This window comes from Cariama cristata, unplaced genomic scaffold (genome assembly GCF_000690535.1).
Source record: "Cariama cristata isolate BGI_N322 unplaced genomic scaffold, ASM69053v1 scaffold8942, whole genome shotgun sequence".
NCBI classification, from domain to species: Eukaryota; Metazoa; Chordata; class Aves; order Cariamiformes; family Cariamidae; genus Cariama; species Cariama cristata.
This window is the reverse complement of record NW_009605472.1, coordinates 23,657-46,414: the sequence shown is the minus strand read 5'-3', so window position 1 is coordinate 46,414 and position 22,758 is coordinate 23,657. Positions and strand designations below refer to the sequence as shown.

The following is a 22,758-nucleotide window of genomic DNA, read 5'->3' as shown; positions in this document are numbered from 1 at the left end:
CCCGCCCCGCGCCGTTAACGGCGTTTGATCTTGAGGCGGCGGCGGTGTCCGGGAGCGTGGGGTGAAACACGGCCCTGCGGCCTGACAGGGGTCGGGGCTCTGCCCTCAGCACTGATGGCGGGGAACAGGCGTGCAGCCCTGTTACTTAGTTCGCGTGTAAATACCTGCCCTTGGCTTGGCGTCTTTTCAGTGAAGACGACTGGGTAAGTCCGGCTTAACTGCCGGCCTGACTATTAATGACTGCTGCAGTCCATCGAGGTTACGGCAGAATTTCATTTTAAGGCAGAATTTGAGTAAGACTAGTTGCTTGCTATTGAAGTATGGAGAGGAAGGAAGGCGGAAGGAAGGTGGAAGGAGGCACGAAGATAATTATAGGAGAGAAGGATCGTTATGGGGTTGGGGCTTGACAACAGAGCTAACGCGTTTAGGGGGTTGTCTGTTTTGTTTCCCAAAATGCACATATAAAGAGCAAAGTAAGATTTTAAGTTTCTTCAGTATGCCATGCAAAAATACTCTAACCTACTTGGGAAACATGTAAGTGCAGCAGGTGGGGCTGCTAACAAAATGACTTCAAAGTGCTAGAAAGAGAGAAATTTGAGTTCAAGTCAGTTACTGAAGCAATATGTTCCTAAGTTTGCACAATGCATCATGCACCAGTTGAGGTGGTTCACCTCACCCACAAGGAAAAATACAGCCAAAGAGCAACTTCCTTTAACTACTGTGCAACTTGCAGCACAGAGCTATTTTTTTAACTGCAATTTAAGAATCTGGTTCAATTATAGCTACAGTATTATAAAACATGCCCCCAAAATCGGAATTAACTATTGATGTAGGACCCAAGACTACCAATGAAGGTAAGACCTTGAACATCATGGCTAGCTGCCTTAAACTTTAGAGGGGTGAATGTCAGTGTCTGACTGCAGTCTCCTGAAGAGGTGAGTGACTGAAACGCATCTGGAATCTTCTCGAATCTTCTGTTGTGTTAACCTGATCTAATATTCTTGGGTATTGCAAATGGACTTAATGGAAAGACAGGGAAGCAATGATTCAGCAGCCATTTGTTTCAGACTTGCAGATCTACATGTTTCTTTATTTCTTATGATAAACTATTTATAATTGAAAAAAATCTGATACTAGTGATCTGAAGTTCTTGCACATCTGTTTTGTGGAGCTTGCTGTCCAGATCAAGTGCATACCAGTAAGAAGCTTCCAGAGGAAGCTAATGGGTGTTCCAGTTAATCTGCATTTCCAAGGAAGGGTTGCATCATCCATGTGATATTCAGCCTTCTGTTATTATTGTTTAACCCCAGCAAATACAGACAGTGGAGAGATTAAATAGCTTTACCTGTGATTATAAATTATATGACTATACATTTTTCTACTTAAGGCAAATTCCTTTTTAAACAACAATAAAGGACAACGAAGCTGCTTGAGTAGTTTTTGTGCAGTAAGCACTTCCTGCTCTTCGTGCCTATTGTTTTTAAAGCAATAAAGTCTTGGCTGCTCTCCTTCATGTCATTTAAAAATCAGATAAGCCTTTTTCAAATGCTGCTAAGGTAAGACTTGCAATTACCGCAGGTCTGAAAGGCATTTTGAGTATTTGTACAGTAACCTCACTTATTACTCATTTACTGAATGAACATAGCAAATACAGCCTCTCTGTGTCATTTTAACAACTTGTGCAACCATAAAGAATTTCACATAAGGCTGGTGAGGGTTAGAGACTTCAAAAATGGGAAAGTTCTACTTTCATGAAAAAACAGTCTTGCAGAAAGGCTCTGTTGGTGCTTCCACTGAAAAAGACAAAATTGCTTAGGCTGATTTCTTGTTTCAAGGAAGTTACTGGGAAGGGGAAAGTCTTTAGGTAACTTGTACACAGGGCATGCTTTTTGCTTCTTACTGCAGATCAGAGAATCCAGTCAACCCAGATGTACCGCAGCAGTCAATCCTGTTATTCCTAGATATACTTGTTCTATTCATAATTTGAATTCTGAATAGTTGGAGAAAGTTGAGATCACTGTAGACTGATGTAATATCTGCAGGTGCTGATCCTCAACCCTCCTGGAGTTTCAGATGTCCAGGTTATAAAATTTTCCATTAGCACCATAGTTTCCTCACAAGGGGGGGAAACTCCACCCCCTAACTATTTGTAAATTCAGCAGATTCTTCAAGTAGTTCCTCAACAATTTGACATTTCTGCTCAGTAGATTCCGACATCCCCAGTTCATAAAGAGTATCTGCAATACAGTAAACTATATTTTGTATAGATAGAAAGTTTATTGCCACTGGTGAAGTGCTGGCCAAGTCACAGCTCAACTCTGATCTAAATCTCCTGGTACTGATGAACAATCTCTGCCAAATGCTGCTGTGTACTACCGTAGAAGGGAAGCAATAACCGTGTTACGGTGCAAAGTCCGATATCTGGGTTTAAACAGCTGACAGAGTCGTCTTGATGCCAGAGCACAGATTTTATACTGAATCTGGGACTCGTTGTCCTTTGTGAACTTCACTGTTGTACGGTGACTGCAGGAGAGGGGCGTTCTGGGCAACTGGGAAACTTGCTGTTTCACAGGGCCACCGCAGTGTTTGCCATTCCCCTTTCTGCTAGTTTTCGCTGTTTGGCAGCTGTCAGCAAATGCGTATTCCTTTACAAGCAAAATTATTGTCCTGGTTTCGGCTGGGATAGAGTTCATTTTCTTCCTAGTAGCTGGTACAGTGCTGTGTTTTGGATTTAGGATGAGAGTAATGTTGATAACACACTGATGTTTTAGTTGTTGCTGAGCAAAGCTTATCCTAAGTCAAAGACTTCTCAACTTCTCACACTGCCCTGCTGCAAGGAGGCTGGGGGTGCATAAAAAGGTGGGGAGACACAGCCGGGACAGCTGACCCCAACTGACCCAAGGGATATTCCATACCATATGATATCATGCTCAGCATATAAACTAGGGGGAAAGCTGGCCGGGGCCACTGCTCGGGAACAAGCTGGGCATCGGTTGATTTGGTGAGCAATTGGTTTTCATTTGCATCACTTATTTTTCTTAGGTTTTCTTTCTCTCTCTTTTTGTTATTTTCCTTTTCATGACAATTTATTATTATTATTATTTTATTTCAACTATTAAACTGTTCTTATCTCAACACATGTGTTTTACCTTTATTCTGATTCTCTTCCCCGTCCCGCTGGGGTGGGGATAAGGAGTGAGCAAGCGGCTGCGTAGTGCTTAGTTGCTGGCTGGGGTTAAACCACAACACTTACAGAAGGAAAACTTGTCCTAGAAAATAGCCTGGAATCTCAATGAATGTTCTTCAACAGTACTTTAAGAGGCTTTTGTTTTTCTTGAACCATTTTCACATATATGACAAGCTTCCCACTAATGTTGTGGGGTTTTTAGTGTGAAATACTTTGAATAAATATTACTATGTTTTGGAAAGGACTTTTGAAACTGTGTTTCTAAATCCATTTCCACAGACCACACACCACACTTCCCCTTTAGCCCCTACACTTGTGTGGGTAGCTACCAGTTGTCTAAACCAGAATTACATTTGTTTTGCACATCAGTAGAAAAATGGGCTCTTTTTTTTTTATTTTCCACTCTCAGCCTCTACCCCTATCGAATACATCTCTGAAGACTAGAACAATTAGCTTGTTTTCTTGCCTTTTTTTTTTTCTTACCCATAAACTTCTGAGATTATTAGTAAAAACTTATTTGTTATTTTGTTAGGTTCTGTTAAAACAAAAATTTTCCATTTACTCTCGTTTCAGTCCCTGCATGCTGCTCAGCTCGCTACAATCTAGCCCTACTGGCCTTTTTTGGGTTCTTCCTCCTGTACGCGTTACGTGTGAATCTAAGCGTTGCTCTGGTGGATATGGTAGAACCTAACACAAGCTTAGCAAAGAATACGACTTCCAATGTGTGTCCAGAGCATTCCTCCACCATAAATGTTCCTCGCAACACAACGGTGAGGTCTCAAACATCTTGTCCTGTCATGTGGCATGTAAAAGTGTTTTTAATAGAAGTCTGTGGTTGATAACTCTTGCTTAGATGGTAAGAGAACGGACTGCTTTTTACTGGATAGCCTTTTCAGTGGTCCTTGTAAAGCTATTGTGAAAATTAATAAGCCTTAAATGACTAGCTAATTTAGAAGTGCTGTGCTCAGGGTCAGGTTTTTTACGTACGTCCATTCTGTGCTATTCCTTACAATTTGGCTAATCTGACCTTATAGATCTGTTATGACTCACTGTTTTATATGCCAGTGATCAACTGTTACTGTTATATCTGCGTCAGAGCTCACATCACTGTCCATATTTGCCTGTTCTTCGTACAGTCTCAATGGCATGAAATTTCATTACAAATTAACGTGTAATGTTTTTCTCCTTGCTTCTTTGATGTCTTTCCCAGATCATGATTCTCGTCTTTATATCCCTTATCTCTGACTTCCTTTCCAGTAATCCTTAAAATCACATTTCTTAACTGATCAGAACGGTTGGATATGAAAAAATGCTTTGAAAACAAACAAACAAACAAAACCCCCAAAAAACCCTTTGTGAATTTGGACTTGCATGGATTTCATCTTATAATTGAAGTTTATTACTGAGCACTTTTGCTGTCTTCCTGCCTTCATTTTGATGCTTGTTTAGAGGTCATTTATTATTTATCAAGAGCAAATTACAACTGTGAACCTTATGGGAAGAAGATTCTGCCTCATCACTTCTGTGAAATGTATGGTGCTTGTTTTGATGCTGTCCTGGTTTTGGCTGGGATAGAATTAATTTTTTTCCTACTAGTGGTACAGTGCTGTGTTTTGGATTTAGGATGAGAATAGTGTTGGTAACTCACTGATGTTTCAGTTGTTGCAAAGTAGCGCTTACCCTGAGTCAAGGACTTTTCCCTTTGCCGTGCTTTGCCAGCGAGGAGGGGCACAAGGAGCTGGGAGGGAGCACGGCCAGGACAGCTGACCCCAACCACCCAAAGGGCTATTCCATACCATAGAGCGGCATGGCCGGTATAGAAACTGGGGGCGGTGGGCCAGGAGGGGCCGATCGCCGCTCGGGGTTGGGCTGGGCATCGGTCAGCGGGTGGTGAGCAATTGTGTTGTCCATCACTTGTCTGTCTTGGGTTTTATTTCTCTTTCTTTTTGTTGTCTCCCTTTTTGTTATTGTTACTATTATTATATTTTATTTAAATTATTAAACTGTTCTTATCTCAATGCATGGGTTTTACCTTTTTTCCCGATTCTCCTCCCCATCCCACCGGGGGGGAGCGTGGCGGAGTGAGCAAGTAGCTGCATGGTGCTTATTTGCTGGCTGGGGTTAAACCACAACAGATGCTTATAAATTGGGCTTTTGGAAGTGATCCCAGACTTCAAAATCACTTTACTGGGCAACAGTTCATGTCTTCTTGCTGACTTCCTTTATAGCTTCAGGCTCCTTGTCTCGATCATCTTTGCTTTTATTACTTTGTCTGCTAAACTCATCTTCCCTCTGTTGACCTTATCCCATTCTTCTACTACCCTTGCGAGTCCTGTCCTTGGCTGCTCTCTTTCTTTGTATTACATTTAAGCATCTGCGTCTCCTTGTTTGTTTTTCTGTCTATGAATTTCCACAGGAAAAGCTGTGTTCTAGAGCATGACAGACTCTCCACACTGTGATACAGAAGTGGGATTCACACTCATGCAGACTACCTAGTCTATACCTGTGTCACCTAACCCAAGTTGCTGAGAACTCAAAAAGGGATAACTGCCCAAGCACTTACATTTCACGTTGTGATGATTTTCATACTTGGGCTAGATATGTCTGGACAGGCTGTAAACTACCTGAATTAGCTTTCAACACAACTTTGATTGCAGCATAGAAGTGTGTAGAGGAAGGAGACCATAGGGAGGAGGCCATGAAAGATTTGTAATTGAGGTGTAAAGGACTAAATAATGGATTAAAGTTATATAAAGTATGGTCAGAGTAACTGCTATTTTGAACTTAATGCATTCTGTGATTTTTTTTTTTCTCTTTTTAGGGGGAAAAGTATTCTTGGGATGCTGATACTCAGGGATGGATCCTTGGTTCTTTTTTCTATGGCTATATCGTTACTCAGATTCCAGGAGGATATCTTGCAAGCAAAATTGGAGGGAAGCTGTTGCTGGGGTTTGGTGTCTTTGGTACCTCTGTATTCACCTTGCTTACTCCCTTAGCTGCAAATTTGGGAGTTGGCTACCTCATAGCTGTCAGAGCCTTGGAAGGACTGGGAGAGGTAATCCTTTTTCTCTGTGTAACTTGAAAATATATCTGAATAATTTATTAATAAATGGTAGTGATTAGACCCTGTGGGTGTCAGTATGCTGCAGCATACAATCCATCCAAACATGGATTGTTTCATTTTGAGTAGCTTAGATTTAATTTTTTTGAATACTTTAAAAGTTTGCCCTATATTTTAGCCTAAGCTTTTTGAATAAGAAAAGGGCTTTATTTGCAAGGACACTTGAGACAAAACTAGAGTTATCCCTTCTCATTTGTCAGAAACCAGGAGATCAGGACAGTATTGTTTCTATTCTTGCAGCTTTTCCGGTATTTACAGAATCAAAAGCAGGAGAAATTAATTCTGCCTCCCTACTTTCATGCCTTGCAGACTTTTTTAAAGTGGTTTCTTACTAAACAAGAAACTAACAGATTGTACTACTGCTTTTTAATGAAATATGCTTTGAAACATGCAAAGTTGAAGGGAGTTCTAAAATTGTCGCATTTCAACAGAATGAAATGTTGTTTTCTAGGGTGTTACCTTCCCAGCTATGCATTCAATGTGGTCTTCTTGGGCTCCTCCACTGGAACGCAGCAAGCTCCTTAGTATTTCATATGCAGGTGAGAAATTCCCACGCTGATAATGGGATTATACATTTTTACTGCAGTAGTAGGGAGGATTGACTTAAATCAAAGGGATTTATAATATAAATTTTGATCAGCATTTAATCTGGAAAGCGTAGCATTGAATTAAATCTTTGTTTGCATTCATTATCTTCATTTATTCATGGCTTTTATAACCCTGAAAAAAGGTATTGATCTGCAACTAAGTGTAAACTTCAGTCTAACTTTGGTATAAAGCAGTGCAAAGAGTTACTGTAAAAAAGAAGGTAGTATGAAGAAAGGAGATTTAGTACTAGGAACAAAAAAGCTGGGGCAGAATCACAGAATAGAGGTGATGGGTTTTTCACTTTTTTTGTGTGTGCTTGTGGGTTTTTTGGGTTTTTTAAAGTGTTTTTGGAGGCACTCGAGGAAGAAAATGTCCAAGGTCTGAGGTATTGGTGCAAGAGCTCCTTGTCAGCGTCCAATACTCCCTGACCAGATTCTCTTAGATATTCTACACGTGGAAGGTGTAATGTTTGATATCAGATTTACTTGTTTGAAGGTATTTGATGTTACACAGGATTTTTGATTTAGCAGAGTGATACAAAATATACTGAAAGCACAGTACAAATGTGAGTTAACGTTTAGCAAAATATAGTAATTGCAATACACATTTGCATTCCTGGTCTCTAATATAGTTGCTGTCATGACGCTGGGATGCCAGGAAGGAATACGTGGGGTGAAGGCAGCTCAAGTCTGTCATTCTCCTATAAAAACTAAGTAACTAACAGAATTTCTACTTTACCTTGGGCAGAGTCACGTGTTCACTCTCCTCGTGCTGGTCTGGCTGACTCGGGGAGACAGTCACACTTTTAATGAACTCAGGGAGAAACATTTACACCACCAGCTGATCCACTCAACTGACATAGCAGTTTATCTAAAACAAAAGCCACTCTCTGGTCCCCTTTGTGTTGAGATAAAGTCAGCTTTCTTTGCAACAGCTGTGGTCAGTCACACCCTGCACTATTCCCTGAGCTTCATGGACACGTTGCTCTTGCCCATCTCCGCTGAGCCTTCATCTGTTTCAGGGGTTTATGGGTCAGTCACATTGCTCAATGCAGTGTTTGTGGGGCAGGTGAAAAATGTAGCTTTCTAAATTTACTAGTCAAAATTTATATTATTTCTTTGAGGATGACAAATTTTGCATTCACTTAATGAAGTAATGGGTTGTTTTACTCACTCTTGTCAGTATTAATTCTGTTACAGCTTTGTTATTTGATCTGGGCTTCATCAAGAAGACAGGGCTATACCATGTAACTGTGGCTACGGTTTCTCAAGCAGCTAAACCAGTCTAGTGGCTCACTTGTGCCCACAGGAATGAAGCCTTAATCCTTTCTTCCTCACACTTCCTCACTTCCCTCCTAGCCAAGTGTCTCATTTGTTCCTTTGTGCTATTTCAGGCACTCATCAGACCCTTCCATGAGCCACTTTAACCGACCTAATGCAGCAGAAAGCTTTTTCTGTTTGTTTTTTTTTGTATCTGTTTTCTGACTTATCAATGAATTAAATCTACTTTAAAAGAAGTCTTCTTGTGAGACCCAGCAGACAAGTTCAGCAGAGAGCACAGAGTTAGGATTGACATCTATTACATTTAACAACTGGGAGCTTTTAAACTGCCTTCTTGTATCTTGTGAAACTATATGCTAATATACTCGTGAGAAGAGGCTGTGGCCTTGAACAGCCAATTGTTAGCAGTCATGGATGGATAAGACATCTTGTGTAAACTTAGCAGAGTGTTTCCTTTTCCCCATGTTTTCGTGGTTGGCAGTCATGTGGTTTTTTTAGTCATGATTATGTTCATTTTCTAAGAGAACATATGATTGAGGTTATATGTAGTTGTTGTTTTGATTTATATTTTGCATGACTTATGTGGCTTTGTTTTTCATGGTTGAAGCTTTCTGTCTCAAATAAAAATTACTGTTTCCATAAAGATGGAATCCAGACAGACAGCATATCAACATAATCTAGTGTTTTCTGAGTTGAGATTAGGTTTGAAGAAGTGATCATGTAACTAACATTAAGAGACAAGGTCTGCTATTTGTCACCAGTAGAGTTCCTAAGTATATAAATAATATGAGTTGTGTTTCTGGTTTAGATTTGGGGTGGCAGCTGGGGGGACCTGCCATCCTTTGCAAAATGTATATTGTGTTATAAACTCAGGAATAGTTCTGTCCTGCTTATGGCTTGTATCTGAACTGGAATCTGTTCATCTTTCCCTTCTTCCTTGCCTGATCCTACACCCTGTTGAATTTAGGGACAATGGGATTTGAACCTGCTGGTTATATGGATGCCTTCTGGCCCTTGTTTCTAGCGTTCCTGTTTCTGTGGATCTAGTAGGAGTTATGAGAAATGCAAACTGATTATATCAAGTCAGAATATTATCCCTCCCAACAAGTCCTTAATTATACTGTGGTCAGCTCTCTCTTGTTTTGCAGCAATGCCAGTTGACTAATTTGCATTGTTTTGGATGTACTAGAGCCATCGCTTTATTGGAGATGAATGTGCCAAGAATGCCTGTCTCTTTTTGCTTTTTGCTTGTAATTTTGGATGCTTAGGGTTTTGTGGCTCTTGTTTACTTGGAGCTGCCAAAGCAGCTTGTTGTGGCTGGTTGTTTAAGGTGAAATGGCAGCCCTCTAGTGGTGCTGACAAATCTTTTCTGCATGGTTTATTACAGAAAAAAGAAAATAAAACCTGTGAATTGCCGCTTAGTTTAAGGGGTCTGTAGGAGATCTAATTGTTGTTTTTCCCACTTTGTTTTGCTTCCTTCTGGTAGGTGCACAGCTGGGAACTGTTGTGTCTCTGCCACTATCTGGTTTAATTTGCTACTATATGAACTGGGTTTACGTATTTTACATATTTGGTAAGTGGTTTTTTAATTATTAAAAGTACAATCCATATTCTTTTTGAAAAGATATTATATGGTATATTATAAAACTTATTTTAAATTTTAAAAATGTGTTTGACACATCGGTTTGCTATTTTATTCCTCCTGAGAAATTAGAGATATTTAAAGCTAAGTAGATTCTTGTGTGTGACTATGTAAGCCTTGCTTCCCATGAGCAACGCTGTCTCTGAGTTGGACAAAAGCTGGTACAAGTCAAATGCTCTTAACTCTCCCACCACTTGGAAACAACAGGCTGAAATTTCTTATTTGAAGTGTGAAATTGAGTTAATAACTTTAATCCCAGAAACAAACTTCTACTCTGAATGAAAGAATGTGTGAAAAGTTACTGCTGCTTTAAATGAAAACTGTTGGGAAAATCTCTCTAGCAGTCACAGGAACCCTGAAGGAATGCCCAAAATGCAAGGCACAGCATGTTTACTGTGAGTTACGTTCTAGAAGAAGCTCAAACACAGAAAATAGATCTATGACATGCTGTTTAGGAAATAACTGATGCTTTGCAGGTCTGTTTACATGTCTGAGCCATTTTGTATTCTGCATGGGAAAGGGAGAATTAGAATAAAAGACAAGGGTTACACTTTCCTCAAAACCACCTCCAATGTTTGTATAAATAAAAAGGTTCGAAACAAAGAACTGGACAAAATGAAATAAGTTACAGTGTTATATAAAAGTACAGTTGATTTGGACTGACTATTGAAAAGTTACCTTTTTCAAATGGATCTTCTGGGGTTTGGCTTAAAAAAGAAAAGCAAGATTGGTACATTAGTTAAGCTGTATGTAGTGATGTGCACGAAGTATTTCTTTGTGGTTAAGCTTCACGTGAATTTTGATTTCCTCTGGGTGAGCCATATCTTTTGTGGCTGTTCCATGTGACTGATAAAAGTACAATGTGTATATGTATGCAGCTTTCTTGCTGTATAAAGCACTTCCAAGTGGAAGGAAAAGAAAAAAAACAACCCACAAAAAAACACTTTCCTGCTTAGTACTCTTTATTGTTTATTACCTCTAAATGTGCATTGTTAAGCCACTTTGGGGAACCACTATTTGTAAGTAGACAGAAAAATAATGTTTATTAAAATTGTATTAGAGTATTTGGAAAAAACTTCTAAATCATCTGAGAGTGTTATTCACTCAATATAATTGTTTATGTTTTGATCTCTTCACCCATCTTTCCCAACAATAGGTGCGCTTGGTGTATTATGGTTCTTCTTCTGGATGTGGTTGGTTAGTGATACACCAGAAACTCACAGGAGCATTTCACATGCTGAAAGAGAATATATACTCTCTTCTCTAAAAGATCAGGTACAGCACTTTGGTATAGTCGTACTTACTTAAGTAAGAACATAAACCACAAATATTGTCATTGGCATCATGCTTTGATGTCAAGAAAAATATCCTTAATCTGAGATAGAAGCAGAATTTGTCAAACAAAAAATTAAAAGTACGGTGCAGTTGTGTAAGTGCGAAACAACTGGTAATCAAACAAAGCATTTATAGTAATGCCTTTTGTCACAGACGTTGTTGTGGTGCTTTTTAAATAAAAAGCTCAAGTCTATCACTTCTCTTTAGACTAGATCCAGACCTGTATAATGTCTGGTATATTTTACAACTTTTTTTTTCAATGTGTCTTCTAGAGTGAGAAGGAGATTACTATTTGTGGAGAAATCATTTTGAAAATGCTAATGAACCAGTTCCTAGAGTGTATATAAGAGTTTATTCCTGTGACTGGGGATATGTATTTACAACCTGTGAAGCTGGCTGAGACACCAAAGTTAATACCGTGGATTGAGTAGGAAAGATTCAGCTAGATAAACACGTGAGGGCTGACTTTAAATATTTAATTATTTATAGTAAAAGCAGCAGGCAACAAATCTCAACAAAGGAAGGCATACTTTTTGAAATTCTCATTAAAAAAATGTAATAGTAATTAGTTTACTTTGCAGTAGTAAACAACATTAGTATATCTTCAGTGAGAACTAAACACAGTAATTCATTCATTGCTGATGACTTGCATCTATCGACTGAGACTCATTTTCTGCCCTTCGGAATGAATGATCAGCATAGATTTTGGGTAGGATCAAAACACAGTGTTTAGTAAATGTTAATATCAATGTCATGATCATTCTTTCTCTTCCCCTTTTTCTCTGCCTCCTGCTTGCTAGCTTTCTACACAGAAATCTGTTCCCTGGAGACCTATACTGGAATCCCTTCCACTCTGGGCTATTGTTGTGGCGCACTTCTCTTATAATTGGACTTTCTATACACTTCTTACGCTCTTGCCCACGTACATGAAGGAGATCCTGCGGTTTGATGCACAGGAGGTGAGATAAATAAAAATATAGTCACTTTCTTCTGCATTAAAGAAATGAAATAACAGAGATCTTCCCTGCTGTTTAGAATAGAGGAACCTATCTAAGAACCTTGGAATGCAAATATATAGCGGGGAAACGGTAAAATAAATCCCCACGATTAAGTGAATGCATCAAAAATGTTGCCTGCCTTGTAATTTTCACTTTTTTTCAGGACTTATTTGACACTTAGCTTAATGCTTGGTTTTGAGCTCATTTTTCTAGTTGAAGATGCATGCTACCCATTTTTAACCGCTCTGATTTAAAACAATAACTATAAAAGTATTTTCCTCTGTTGTATGGTTTGTATGATTGCTTCAGATTTTATAGCTTGTTTTATGGCCTCTGAAATATTATCTACTACTTCTTTACCCAATCATAAAGGTGAACATTTGCAGTTAAAAAAGAAAAATAAAACTAAGGAAATCATTGAACGTTGGCATTTTTGAAGGTGGGGGGAGCTTCAGTCTGATTGAATCTGTTTCCAAATTGTCACTTGCTTTCCTTTCCTCAATAAGCAGCAAAGGTAAAATACATTTTTTGTTTGGTTGGGTTTTTTTAATTAAGGTAAATAGAATGAAACAAAACCATAGACTTAAGGTCCAGATATAGTGCTTTTCAAGGAAATTTTTTAAATATGAAATTATTTATCAGGGAAAAATTGTGGGGGTGTGGGAGTGGCACATTCTTATTTATAGCAATTACTTGACTGTACTGGTCTTTCTTTAGTGAGAAAGTTTTGGTGATAGCACAGTACCTGGAGAAGCTGGTACAGCTCAAGTAAAAAGGTGCTCAGAAATTTCAAGAAGTTTAGCATAGTCTTTTCCTCATTTAACGTATGAGACTGAAGATGCACACCATGCAAGGAAAAGGTGATGCCAGGAATCTTGGAAGGAAAGGATGGGGAATCTCAGCATTAGAAGTGAAGGCTGCAGTACAGCAAGCTGCAAAATGGCTGGAAAAAAACAACTGAAGTTGCTGGTCAGGTTCCTTATTATGTCTCTTGAGGGAATACCTGTGTAAACATCTAGGAAAGTAATTTGCTACCACAGCCCTCGATTGCATGTGGTTTGTAAAATGCCATTGCATTAAATGCTAACAGGTTCTGCTGTGAAGTGGTTTCCTATGTCTCTGGGTTATGGTTCTTCTTTTTGGAGCGACTTAGAGTACTGACTGTTGTGAATATTTAAAAAAAAAAAAAAAGGGGCTTGCATAATAGAGTTAGACTAACTTTGTTGCCACACATTTAGATAGAAATAGCATTACTGTTTAAAGTATTATACAGTTACTACTGTGTAGTCCACCAGTTTCCATCCTATAATAAAGGGTTTGTTAAAAATAATGCTGTGTCTTTGAACAGTGCTTCAAAATAAGTTGTTTTTTTTGTTACTAAGACTATCCTCTATTTTTTAAAATTTTACTTACTGCTTTTGAAAGCTGAGCATTGAAACCCAAGAGGTAGCATGTTTGAGTGCTGACAGAATGGATTTCAGGTGGGGATGTGTTTTTGGTCTCATTTCAAATTAAATTTTCTAGGGAAGCTTTCGCTGCTTCTTTGACAAATGCACATTTTATAATAGTGTCTGAAAGTTACAGTATTTCTATCCAAGAGGTATCCAAATACCTCTTTTTAATCACAGATTAGGTGAAATTATAGCTCTGTTATCAATAATTATCCACAATTGTATGGAAAGGCTGTAAACTTATGCAGCTTAGTAGTACCTTTTGTTTCCCCTCATCAGAAAAACATGCAGAATCAGGCAGAAGTCTCTAAACAGCCCTTGTTTAAAGCAGTGGGAGTTAACAGGTGACTTCAGTGTAAGTAATGTCAGATCCTGAATAATAGCTTTGCTTTGGGATCATAGGATGCCCAGCCTGGATCTGATGAAAGTCCTGGTTCTGTGTCTTGTCTTCGATTACAGCCAGCATCAGATGTTTCGGCAGACAGAAATAGGATAATGTAATGTTGAAGAGTTATAGTAGTACAAAATGCTGAGATTCCATATAGCTTTCAAAATTCTGAATAATATTTACTGCTTCTATGCACTTTAGTAAATCACTCAATAGCCTGTCCTGTTTGAAATTGGTGTTTCTGGAAACTTGCATGATCAGGTTAATGTCCACAAGATACCTTCATGTATAGTTTTCTTTTTCCTGAACCCAACTGCTGGTTTAAACCTTTGACTTTTTGGTCTGGCCACATTGGTAGTTATGGATTAAGTCATGTGATGGAGAGTTTACACATTGGTAACTTTAAAGTGCTTTGCTTTTTCTATCCCTAGGTTTCTCTTTTATGGTAATACCAACAATAGTTATGTGGATGGATGGTTTTGACACCTCTGGTTCAGTCTCTGTTAATGCTCCAGCACAAGTGATTTTTTCATCATGTTGAATTGTCATTTCAGTGTTTTAACTGTCTTTTTTGTATCTCCTTAACAGAATGGCTTTTTATCTGCCCTACCTTATTTTGGCTGCTGGTTATGTATCATTCTGTCTGGGCAAATTGCAGATTATTTACGGGAAAAACAGAACTTGTCCACTGTTTGTGTTCGCAAATGTTTTACCCTAATAGGTAGGTGCAATTATCATCTCTTTGGAACTTAGCATAGTATCAATCTAGGGAAAAAAAGAAGGGTTTGCGAGAGTAGTGTGACATTCTGCTGTGAGATGCATGGCTTGAGGGGAGAAGCTTTATTTGTACATTAATTTGTCAAGAGTAAATCCTATCTTCTTCCATAAAAAAGTAGACCTGTTGGATAAGAGAACAATAAGAGATTGCCAAAAGCTTTGTTTAGCTCAAGGTACATCATTCTTACAAGCAACCTGATTAAACAAATGGTCAGGTAGATCAAGGTTAAAGTGGTGATAATTGCTTGACAGAATAATAAATACCTTGTGAATGACTTTCTCAGTTTGAGACAGGATATTGTTCTGCATGAGCCTGCTCCCAGCCCTGTGGTGTTCAGTGTTTTGTTTAGTTAAGACTTAAGTAATGGAATAGGAATACACTTGTGAAGTTTACAGTTGCTACCAGGGTAGGAAGACCAGATAGAATCCAAAATGGTCTTGACTAATTGGAAAGAGAGATGATCTGAAATCACCAAGAGATCAACAAGATTAGGTTTTTAATGAATACAGGTAAAAGGCAGTATTTAGGAAGAAGTTGATTGCTGATTAAAAGAGGGGCCAGAAGTCAGTGTTTGTTCCTGAAACCTGGAGAGTTAAATGGGAATAATTCCTTGCAGTGCACTGTTCACCTACCAGTATCAGTGCAGCTTCTATTATTTTTATAACAATAAATAAAATTAATTTGTGAAGTCACTTTCAATATCTGTTAATTTTTGTTAATTTTTTTTGTCTAGTAGAAGTTTGTTCTTTGCAGCTAGAGTGGGATTTTTCTGGTCTGGCTACCGATTCCTGAGGCAGCAACAGGTTTGCAACCCATCTGCTCTCCCTCACAGGCCCACTGTAGTGCATGTAGTGCAGTGCTGGATTCTGTACACTAGGTGGTGGAACCTGTATAGAAAATGTATACATCACGGCATCGAGCCTCTTAACGTCTCTTACGTTAAAAGTCCATTGATTCTAAGATTTGTGTCTTAAAGGAATGATTGGACCTGCGGTGTTCTTAGTAGCAGCTGGATTCATAGGCTGCAACTATGCACTGGCTGTTGCATTCGTGACCATATCAACAACACTAGGAGGATTTTGTACGTCTGGCTACAGCATCAACCATCTGGACATAGCACCTTCGTAAGTATTGCTGAAGCTATTGTTAGTGCATGTGATACATTTATGACCACGAGGTGTTTTTGTACTGCTGGGGTGCCTGGGGGATTTAGCTATGAACCATGTGCTGTACAGACCTGGAATGTAAGTGCTGACAGTGACTCAAATTTACAGTATTAAGCACTGTATTTGCAAAAAGTGCAAGTTTGGCAGAGGATACGACATGAACAACAGTTTAGCATAATTCCATTTTGGATCCTGCAGTAATAAATTATATAATTCCTGTAATTATATTTACTAGATGTTTGCCCTATTTGATTCATGATCTTAATAGGACAGTGTTTTAGGGACGGCACAACACAATTAAATGTTTGCTCTTCTAAACTTTTACATTAGAGCTATCAACCTTTAGCATGAACGTTACCATATTTAAGCACTGTGATACAGGCAAATTATTTGTATTTGAAAAACATTCTGTACACTGGTATCAAAATCTTGTTATGATTAGGTCACCTGTTATCAGTAGGTGATGAAGCTGATAAGTACAATTTCTCTTAAATTACTAATTTTTAAGAATGGAAAGTGAGGCTTCAGGCTCTAATTTCTCCAATGTATTACAAATTCAGAATCTGACAGATCCATCAGTTTTCCAAAGAGCACAGGTGTATGTGTATTCTTTTGAAAGTCCACATAAGCATTCTTTGCACTGGTAAAAGTCAAGTACTTTGCTTTGTCATTTGTTTGCCTGTTTGTGGTAGCACTTGGATATGAGCAGGGTCAAATGACTTTATGACCAAAGAAGAGCATGTTTCTGTACTCATTTGTAAAATGAAAAGAGTTTAAGTGAAGAGGGAAAAAACATTTTGTAGAAATATTACCTAGAAAAAGTTTTTGAAGATCTGGACAACTTATATGGGAGACCTCAGGTCCAAAGTGAAGATGGTATCCAGGCGTTGGCAATTGGAAGGTTGGTGGTCATGTTCATGATGATGGACAAGTTTTGACTTAAAAGATGGATGTGAAATACTGGGAGCCCAATTAATCTTCGCAGGTGAGATTAAGTACAAGCAAGAGGGAAGGTGTCAGTGGCCAGCTATAAACAGCTTGTACTGTGAACTGAATATGAAAGTAAGAAGAATAGCTCTTGTTATGCACTTTGGTTTAAATCAAGTAGAATCACGAATTTAGAAGATGTAGTTAAAGTAGTGCATCTGGGGTATTACAGGACCATTATACAGCTTCTATTTCAAGCTTACCTTTGCAGAACTACAACAGTTAATTTCCTAAAAGTGTAAAATGTTGGCAAGGAGTTGGAGTTCTTTATTTTATGTCTCTATGTTTAAAAATACAAAACGCAAGCATTAATGTCAAAAGACATTACTACTAAGTTACTTAATGGCAGAACTTGGATATCGGTGCAGTTTTGATTTACCTCCTTTTCTCTGTGCATCACAAATTAGTTTTTGTGCCATTGTTGTAATATTCCCCTGCACAGGACCTTTTCTTCACTCAGTGCACAGGTGGATCCTGCTCTAGAAATGACTGAGCATTCTATAGAGAGGGAGGCTGGCGTTCATTCCTAAACCCTCTACCTCACAGCTGTAGGAGTTGGACAGCAGGTAATGGCTGAGGGAGGGCATTACAGGAGAAAAGAAGGGTCATGTTTAAGGTAGCTGAACATTGCTCTTAGGAATTCAGTCCTTTCAGTGCTCTGTTACAGTGTTTGCATGTGGTAAGTCAGTTGGATCAGACTGTAGTGCAATCATCTGTGAGGGCCATGTTCATAACATCTGGCTTTAGGAATCTGAACTCTAAGAGTTTTTTAGTTCTGAAGAGTGATGGGGACTTGTTGAGGCTGGTTCAGACTACTATGATATGTAAAGGGAGTCTACAGCTGCTGGACTCCGAACTTAAACATCACAGCTGAGAAGCTAATGTTGGATCCAGTGAGATTAATTGAGGCCTATCTGATTTATTGCGTATGCCTCTTCAAGTTTTGGTTTGCAAAAATGGTATTACTCAGAGTGTGGACAGAAGTCAGTGGAGCTGTGCTTTGCATATATGAACAATGCTGTTAAATACTCTTAAAATGAGATCCAGAGGATCTCAAATCAAGCATCCAGTAGACACGTACATTCTTGGCCTATGTTTTTGTTTCCTGTCTATAGGATGGGTTTCACATTGTCATCTCCATCTCTCAAGAGTGTTGTGAAAATAAACTAGTGTCGTGAAGAGTTCTACTGGAAAGTGTTTGGGATCATTAAAATTCTTGCACAGCTGCATAGTATGCAGAAAGTAAGGCTTGTGTCCATGCATTGAGCAAGTAAAGTGAAACAAAATATTAAGTGGTGCTTATTAAATGAGTACAATTCATCCTGTCCACTGCATGCAACAGAGCTGTCACAAGGAAAAGGAAATTGCACAACTGCAGTGTGTGCTTCTGTGAGGCACATGCGCAAGGAACTTCTGTATGCAGGTGACAGCTGAGGTTTGTAGAACTAGAATGTTTTGTTTATTTCCTAATTTGAGAGATACTTTACTCTGCATTTCTACTGTATTTATTTCAAGAGTGAATTTGTATATGACAGTAAACAGAGTATTTTACGTGTTGAAAAAAATCATGTGGCATGATGCTGATACATGTCAGGAGGCATAATTAGACTCAGCACATGAATTGCTGCTGATCCCTCTGACCAAATCCCACTCTATTCTTCCTACCCTCGACGAAGTCCTGCTTTTATTCCCTTTCCATTTAAACTGTACAAGTTCCTCTAGCCCTTCTTTCCTGTCAGATAAGCTGAAGGGAGCATACCGATTATGAGTGCAGGAGAGGCAGGTGTCTTGCTGATAGTTCAGGAACTTTGGCCCGGCATTGCCTCTAGAGACGAATGGCTGCGTATGCGGGAACTTTCCTGAATGGGAACATGGTCAGGGTGGATGCTGTTTTATTGAAATCGGTAATTCTCTATTCAGCACATGCATGCTTTAATTCAGGGTAAATCTGTCCAAATGGAGACAGAGAAGGAAAAGGAGCATGTTCTTGTAACAAAGGTGGTAAAAAAAATTTTTTTTCAAATACAGAAATACAAAACCACCTAAGATTAGAGGAAAAAGAAGCCTTTTTTTTTTTTTCCCTTACTTAATTTTTTGCAACTGAACCTTGTTGGATGAAATGGCCAAGGCAGGCATTCACAATTTCAAGGAAATGCTTGACATGATTGTAGAAATCTGAAACTGGGATCTGCATAAAATTCTGAAGGAAACCTCTGTTAAGAGTCTACCCAGAGCTCTTTTTTCTTTTTTTAGTTTACTGAAAGATATTAGAATTACCAGAAGTGATTCAAAGCAGTTTCAAAATGCACTTAAATGCCCATTTTAATTGGTTAAAAGTATGCTGACTAGAATAGCAAAGGGTCTCTTGTTGCTACTAAAACTTGCATTATACCAAAGAAATTATTATTATATTCATAGGAAAAAGTGAATTGAAAATACTGATACTGAAGGAAAACCAATATTTGCTATGCGGTTTTGGTTTCTAACATGTATTTATTATGCCATCAGTGTATCGAATTATGGGGGGGGGGGGGGGTGTTCAGGGACAGGAAGGAGACAAGATTGTTCTTCCGGGGAAAATGTATTCTATTCTAGCTTTTTAAATCTACATCAATATGTTGCCATGATTACAATTTTAGTATTGCTGTTACCATGAGCCCTCAAAGTATTGCCTGTTACACACTAAACACTTCACATATCTGGTTTTTTTAACTCTTGATTTTACTACTTAACTGATCTACAGAGTTGATTTGTAGTTGGTTATCCCCACTATGCCCTAAGATCCTGACTAACAGCTTACTGTTAGTCTTGTTCTACAGACGTGTCACTTTTTGCTTTCCAGTTTTGTGTGGGAGTCTCTGCTGTGCTGAGGGAGTGGCATAGCAGTTATCTGCATCAAACAGGGAGCGTTATCAAGAATGCAACCTATGTCAGAAACACTGGGTATAAGCAGGGGCATTTAGCCAGCAATTGACTGCCAAAGATCTTTGGTCACCAGGGAAACTCTTAAACTATATTTAGTATTGAAAGTGTGTGTTACCAGTATTGTAGTGCTTAAACATGTTGAAGACAAAATGTGTTTGGTTCTACTTAAAGACTTGTAAGTGGAGTTTTGCTATATGTGCTTATCTGCCTAAGGGAAACTTTTACACTTTCACATTCAGCTTCATAGAGGGCTATTAATTCTTAAACACTTTCTACATGCTACATTTATAAGAAATAAGGATCGTTTTAATTAAGGCATTGGAGCTCAATCTAAAATACATTGCCATGCTTTAAACTGATATGTAGTGTTGACTTTCAGGAAAAAATCAACTAGTAGTGTAGATAATTATTCTCTTTCTCAGGAAAAAACACATATTTCTATAATATTGTTCACTGGATACACATAACACAATGTTTCATAACAGTGCTGTATGGTTGAATTCTCCTGTTTTGGTAAATAAAATGTCAAAGCTATGCATCTCTCTTTAGAGATGAAATTATATTTGTTATATTAACATTGGTGAGGACATAATTTCACTCTGCTAAACAGCCTAAAATGATCACTGGGAGATAACTCCTTTCTCCTGGGGTAAACTGCAACTGTTGACTGTATTGTATGATTCTTCAGCCAGCAAATCCACCTTGAAAATCTGAACTGCAGGGATCTGTGCTCTGGTGATTGGAAGGTCGAGCTCTGCTGTAGAATGTCTAGCTTTTATTTCTCTTCAGTCTCTCTCACAAGTCTGCACTTGTGGTACAGTTTCAAACACGATCTTTCGGTATTGCAACACTCCTATGAGAGAGACCTTTAATTGCCTAGAGATGAAGTGCTGAGACTTGGGTATTAAGCAAGTTACCAGCTTTTCCCAGCGAGTTTTTATGGCTGCTGGTGCATATGCATGCACGTGTGTGTGTGATAGAGCAACACATTCACGGAACAGAAAGCCTCAGAATGGAGCTGCAGGAATGGCAACCAGCAGAACTGGTTAAGCCAGACCCATATCCCATTGGCCTTGACCCACAGAAAGCTGAAGGGAAGGACTGCCGCAGTGCTCTGAACTCAGGTCTTTGGAACATATGCTCTGTAGTGTGAGTGGGGATGTCCATCCGCGCTGGTGATGTTGCCTTCTTGGCAGACACTTTTTAGCAATGATACCTGAACCAACTCTTACTGTTGCCAAACAGCACTCTGTCATACTCCTTGTTGTCTTTCCACTTCAAGGGAAGTTTTTTTTCTGACTTTGCCGATGGATCCCTTCCAGACGGTTTGGTTGTGGCTTAGCAAAGGGGATGTGGGTTTGTCTTATGGATCCTGAGCAAAGTCATGAGTAATTTGAGTTAAATTCCATAACTAGCCTCTTGAAAATAGAGATGTATAGAATTGTACAATCACAGAATCATTTAAGTTGGAAAGGACTCTTAAGATCAAGTCCAACTGTTAACCTAACACTGCCAAGTCCCTAAAAGTGCATGTACCAAGTTCTCAGTGCATTGTTACTGGAATAAAAGCAAACCATTCCCACTGGAATATTTGTTTTCATTTTTCTGTGTGATCAAGATGAGGCCTATGTGATCAGGTTAGGCAAAACTGTTTCCATGACTGATAAGTAGAATGAGTTAATAAGCAGCATTAATGATTTCTCTTGCAGGTATGCTGGGATTCTCCTTGGGATCACAAATTCTTTTGCTACTATCCCAGGAATGGTGGGGCCAGTTATTGCCAAGAACCTCACTCATAATGTAAGTCTGCTTACCATTTTTTCAGTTGTTATATTTTTTTCTCCATTGAATGGAAATTCTGTCTTCTCAACTCTGCAGTCATTAAATGAAACCTGGGTTATACATGTAAGTCATACTGGTCCATTGCCGTGAATGACTTAGTTCCTAGCCTTTATTCTTCTGATCCTGATCAGGAAAATAAAGGTAAAATCGAAGACCTGTGTAGAACTTTAAAATTTCTCTAGGAATAAAATAGGTATGTTTTTATCGCAGTAAAGCTCTGTTAAACTGCCACCTAGATGAGACAGTTGTATTATTTTAGCAAAGTAAGACATGTTCTTACTTGTTCTTTTTTTAAAATCAGTCTTTCACGTGACGTGTTGACTTGTAAGGTCAGCATTTCTCAGATGAGTGAGAAACTAGATTCAAATGTGTGGGTTTTATAATGCATCCCTTTGTATGTACATTACAGGATTAGGACGTTCTAAGCTGCGTTTGTTTCACAAGACACCTAAGTTGCAGAGTGTTAGATCTGATTTCCAAGATGGTTTAGTCAAAGGGTGATTTGGGGTAGAAAAAGGGAACAAGGAGTTGTTTGGTTGGTTGGTTTTTTTAAAATCAACTGTATGAATTATTCTAAAATCTTTTAAGAAAGGAAGATAGGAGGAGTAAGTTTATAGGTACAGTTGAATTTTTGGAGTTGGTGATCACTCCAATAATTTCCTTAAAAATAACATGAAAATATTCATTAATACATGAATCTGAACAAATTAGTTCTTCCAGTCTGTCACCATTTAAGGCTGGGCCAGAGCTTAAAGTGGATGGCAGATGCTCTCTATTAACCCCTTCTTCTCCCAGAAGGGGAAGGAGAGAAGGGAGAGAGACTGAGGGGCTGGAAAGTTCAAACAAACTTTAATAAAGCAATAACAGTGGGGAAAAAAAGGAGTATAAATAATATTAAAATGAATACTACTAATAATAGAAATAGAAATATACAAAACCGATATTGCTCTTCCTGATGATGACAGCTGAACCACATGCTCACAGTGCTTATGTGGCAGAGCAGGCACCCAGATGTCCCGGACTGGACTCTGCAGGAGACAGGAACCAGATTCAGGGATGCATGGATTGGG

The 22,758-nt window shown here is 38.7% G+C and overlaps 1 protein-coding gene across 1 annotated transcript in view; it reads left to right on the top strand.

Moving 5' to 3' along the window:
- Positions 1-799: 799 nt before the first annotated feature.
- Positions 800-22,758, top strand: part of SLC17A5 (solute carrier family 17 (acidic sugar transporter), member 5) — a 23,685-nt gene continuing 1,726 nt past the window's right edge. The window contains exons 1-10 of the mRNA XM_009695966.1: positions 800-854; positions 3,761-3,957; positions 6,009-6,242; positions 6,760-6,847; positions 9,663-9,749; positions 10,975-11,093; positions 11,954-12,112; positions 14,579-14,711; positions 15,745-15,892; positions 21,556-21,646. Of these exons, the coding sequence (XP_009694268.1) occupies positions 800-854; positions 3,761-3,957; positions 6,009-6,242; positions 6,760-6,847; positions 9,663-9,749; positions 10,975-11,093; positions 11,954-12,112; positions 14,579-14,711; positions 15,745-15,892; positions 21,556-21,646 (1,311 nt within the window). The remainder of the gene's footprint in view (positions 855-3,760; positions 3,958-6,008; positions 6,243-6,759; positions 6,848-9,662; positions 9,750-10,974; positions 11,094-11,953; positions 12,113-14,578; positions 14,712-15,744; positions 15,893-21,555; positions 21,647-22,758) is intronic.